Raw genomic sequence first — 3,238 nt, 5'->3', positions numbered from 1 at the left:
GCCCCAGCAATGAAAATGGTCATTATGGCGCATGGTGCAGAGTCCTGTTATTTGCTAATTATTATAAGGAAAAAGTCTTTTTAACAATCCTTTTTTTTGACAATTTTTTGATAACGCGTACGTAGCAGCTTATGATTGGTCCGTTTCAAATATTTTTTTAAAATAAATTTAAACAGACGAATGAAATGGTGACACATGTCCCGTTGTAAAAAAAGTTGTCAAAAAGTGTTGGTAAAATATCATTGTCCTTATTATAAAGGAAACTTAGATACAGTGTTGGAATGCCTAAAGATGAACATAAAGCTTGAATTGTGTCCTCTATTGCAGCGTGTATGTGGGTAATTTTGTATGTTATCAATGACTATATTTCATTGGCTAATAATCCTCATACATGATGCACTCTATTACCAGTGCTTATTCATGGCATATCTCATCAAACATCAATTACATAAATATGAAGAAAATGGATCAATTGATTTTGATTCTTCCTCATTCATGAATGATGATAGAGTTCATTACTGCTAGAATTTTTTTCATATATTACTCTTGCCCAGGCCAATTCATCCGTGTGACTGTTCTCTACTTTAACTTCCCAATATGGAAATCGATTACATGTTCCTTCCACTTGGCATCATCCAGATAAACCTCATAAAAACTTGCTTCCCCAGTTGATCTTACAGTCAATGCAGCACTACTCCTTGTTCCATATACACCCTGCATGCAAATACATGAACTCAAAGGTTCCATTCCATGATTAATAATGTGGGGTTCAATGAATTCTTAACATACATACCAGTGGCGTTTCTACTTCAACAAAAATGGAGCTGAGATTGAATTCCCAATCAGGTGAGCATATTCGAGGCAGTAAGCTTTTGTCAGCTTTAACTCTGTCCTTCATTACCTTCTCAATTACCTCCTTCACGCCAATTTCGCCTTCCCCGTATTTGGCAACGTGTTCTTTGAAACTTAATTCAAGCCGTAGAGACTGCAAAAACATCACCTAACTCAAACTAGGACTCTTTTGGTAGAGAATCTATTAGTTTAGTAAGTTATGTTGTTCTTTTAATATTATTAACCTTGTGCCACGGCGAATCTAACTTGTCGTTTGAAAGTACATGCAGCCCTGGTGCAACCTCTTCAATGGTAATAGCTTGTCCCTTGGGCCTGTTGGAGACGTACACCATTGATTTCGACTCAATATCCGCCAACATTAAGTTGAATCCGTTGTAATAATGAGCCTCTGACTTCAGGCTTTCTGCAAATTCTTTCGGTTGCTTGCTGCTCTGTCATCAGTAAACCACAACAATTTAATATAAAAAACCTAAAATCTTAAAAGAATAACAACGTAGATCTTAGTCTTGTTACCTTAAGAAATAAGACGGGTAGATCTCCACGACTTTTGGCCTCAGGGAGGGTATGGAGCTCCAAAACATTGGTGAGAAAAGCCACCCTTCCTTGCGTAGAACAAGCCAACCATGTTCCCATTGCTATTTCGTCTCTTCCTCCCAATATATCACAATCTTCCCACCAACACACAGGCTTCGTAGGCCTTCATCCAAGTAACAATTGTGTGCGTGCATGCATTTTCCACAAGTCATCATCAGGTGCCAGAAACTTAGATAAAGAAAAAATAAACAGCAATAAGAAGAATGCTTGCCTACTGTGATATTCATCTCTGTTGTTCAAAAGTAGAAAAGGGTACAGTGGGTGGCATTGCCAAAGAAACAAAGCTATACACATCGTTCAGTTGTTGAGTCGGGTGCACCACACACCAAATAAAGCTTCCAGCAATACACCAAATGTATGTTGGTAGTTTTCTCAGTGACGAAATGGCTTTATAGGCTATCAAGCTAAGTTGCCACATTTTTTGTATCCATTTTTTTTTTTTTTCATTAAAGCACCGTTTCACAACAATTAATGCTAGCATTTATGACCGAGGTGGACGCATGCATAACAAAGAAAGAATTTATATATTGCAAACAACCGATTAGTTTGGTAAAATCTTACAATTCCTCTATTGAATCTCAGAGTCTTTATTTGCTTCCTGCATTATTTCCTTCCTCCCAGCTGTGAACTCTAAAAGGTAGCATGTTAGGTTCCAAAGGAAACGTGGGGCTCAAAACGATATCACTAAGTGTACAAAAGTTATATTCATTTGAAATACAATTATCCAAAAGTTCCAAACTTTTACCATCCTTATCTTCTGAATGGGTCGTTTCCGTAACACGCTCTCTAAAGTTGAAGCATAGAAGATGATCCCATAACATTACACCCTACCATGCTAGCATGTTGCTAGCATTTGATGCAATTCAAACTTGTATTAAGTTTCGGAAAAAGATTGGTGAACAATTCTTCATAATAGATAGAAAACGTTAAAAGATCCATATCCAGTAAAGATAAAATCGATTTATAATATATAACTAAGGTAGAAACTTTATCTTAAAAATCGGTTTAGTAGAATTTCATATAATATGAGAATCTATGTGAAACTTCCAACAAGAAATAAAAAAAATAAATGATTAATACAATCATACAATCAGTAAAGTAAGTTAACAAAATAAAGAATGCATTGGATGTTTGAATATGTTGAAGTGTCGAAAATTCAGGGTTCTTGAGGTTTGGGTATCTCCAAATTTGGTTTGGTAAAAGAAGTCCTTGATAGGAATGGAGGGAATTAATAGGCATTGATGAAAGGTGCTTTGTAAGATTATCTGAATGTGGAAATGTTGAATGATTCATAATTGTTTGGTTTAATTTAGTTGAGAGAAGCATGTTGAATTTAATGCAACTATAATTAGAAGAGCACTTCACTCCTACTTCTGATATGATGTTTCGGCTTCTCCTATTCCTATAATGAGCCACAATATTGGGAAGAAGAGAAGATTAATTAATTAGTTAATTGGTATTATGTTGGCTAGCTTTTCCATTTTTAAAATCGCTATTAGGCGGCTAAACAATTTATTACGGCTCCTACTAATTAGGACAAAGAACATAAGCAAAACTTAAATTAACTTTCAAACATATTTTCACTCCCCAAAACCATTTTCATTCTCCACCCTAAATTATGAAGTTGACCTTTTTTTATCTTTATTAGTATTTAAGTGAGACACGTGCGTAGAGCGGCTAAAGCTTTTTCCTTTTTAATTAAAACAACTAAAAATATTAATTTTAATCTAAGAATAAATTTCTCCCATAAATAAAGGTTTAAAATATATCAAATTATTTTATATCAACCATA

At 34.9% G+C, this 3,238-nt stretch overlaps 1 protein-coding gene across 1 annotated transcript; it reads right to left on the bottom strand.

The window, feature by feature from the left end:
* Window positions 1-255: 255 nt before the first annotated feature.
* Window positions 256-1,839, bottom strand: LOC106761641 (transport and Golgi organization 2 homolog). Its single transcript, XM_014645207.2, has 5 exons — window positions 1,658-1,839; window positions 1,366-1,549; window positions 1,077-1,283; window positions 794-985; window positions 256-714 (listed from the first exon to the last, which is right to left on the bottom strand). Exons 1-5 carry the CDS (start codon window positions 1,738-1,740, stop codon window positions 580-582), a joined length of 801 nt encoding a protein of 266 aa, XP_014500693.1. The 5' UTR covers window positions 1,741-1,839; the 3' UTR covers window positions 256-579.
* Window positions 1,840-3,238: the final 1,399 nt, after the last annotated feature.

The sequence above is a fragment of the Vigna radiata genome, chromosome 5 (assembly GCF_000741045.1).
Source record: "Vigna radiata var. radiata cultivar VC1973A chromosome 5, Vradiata_ver6, whole genome shotgun sequence".
Classification (NCBI taxonomy): Eukaryota; Viridiplantae; Streptophyta; class Magnoliopsida; order Fabales; family Fabaceae; genus Vigna; species Vigna radiata.
The sequence above is the reverse complement of the archived record's forward strand: the minus strand, read 5'-3'. Positions and strand labels throughout refer to the sequence as shown.

Bases quoted from the DNA above. Each gene is read 5' to 3' on its own strand.
- LOC106761641 (XM_014645207.2), bottom strand. From the start codon at position 1,740: ATGTGTATAGCTTTGTTTCTTTGGCAATGCCACCCACTGTACCCTTTT. The intron at 1,284-1,365 runs GTAACAAGACTA...TACTGATGACAG, and splicing joins TACCCGTCTTATTTCTTAAG to AGCAGCAAGCAACCGAAAGA. The intron at 986-1,076 runs GTTAATAATATT...ATGTTTTTGCAG, and splicing joins TAGATTCGCCGTGGCACAAG to TCTCTACGGCTTGAATTAAG.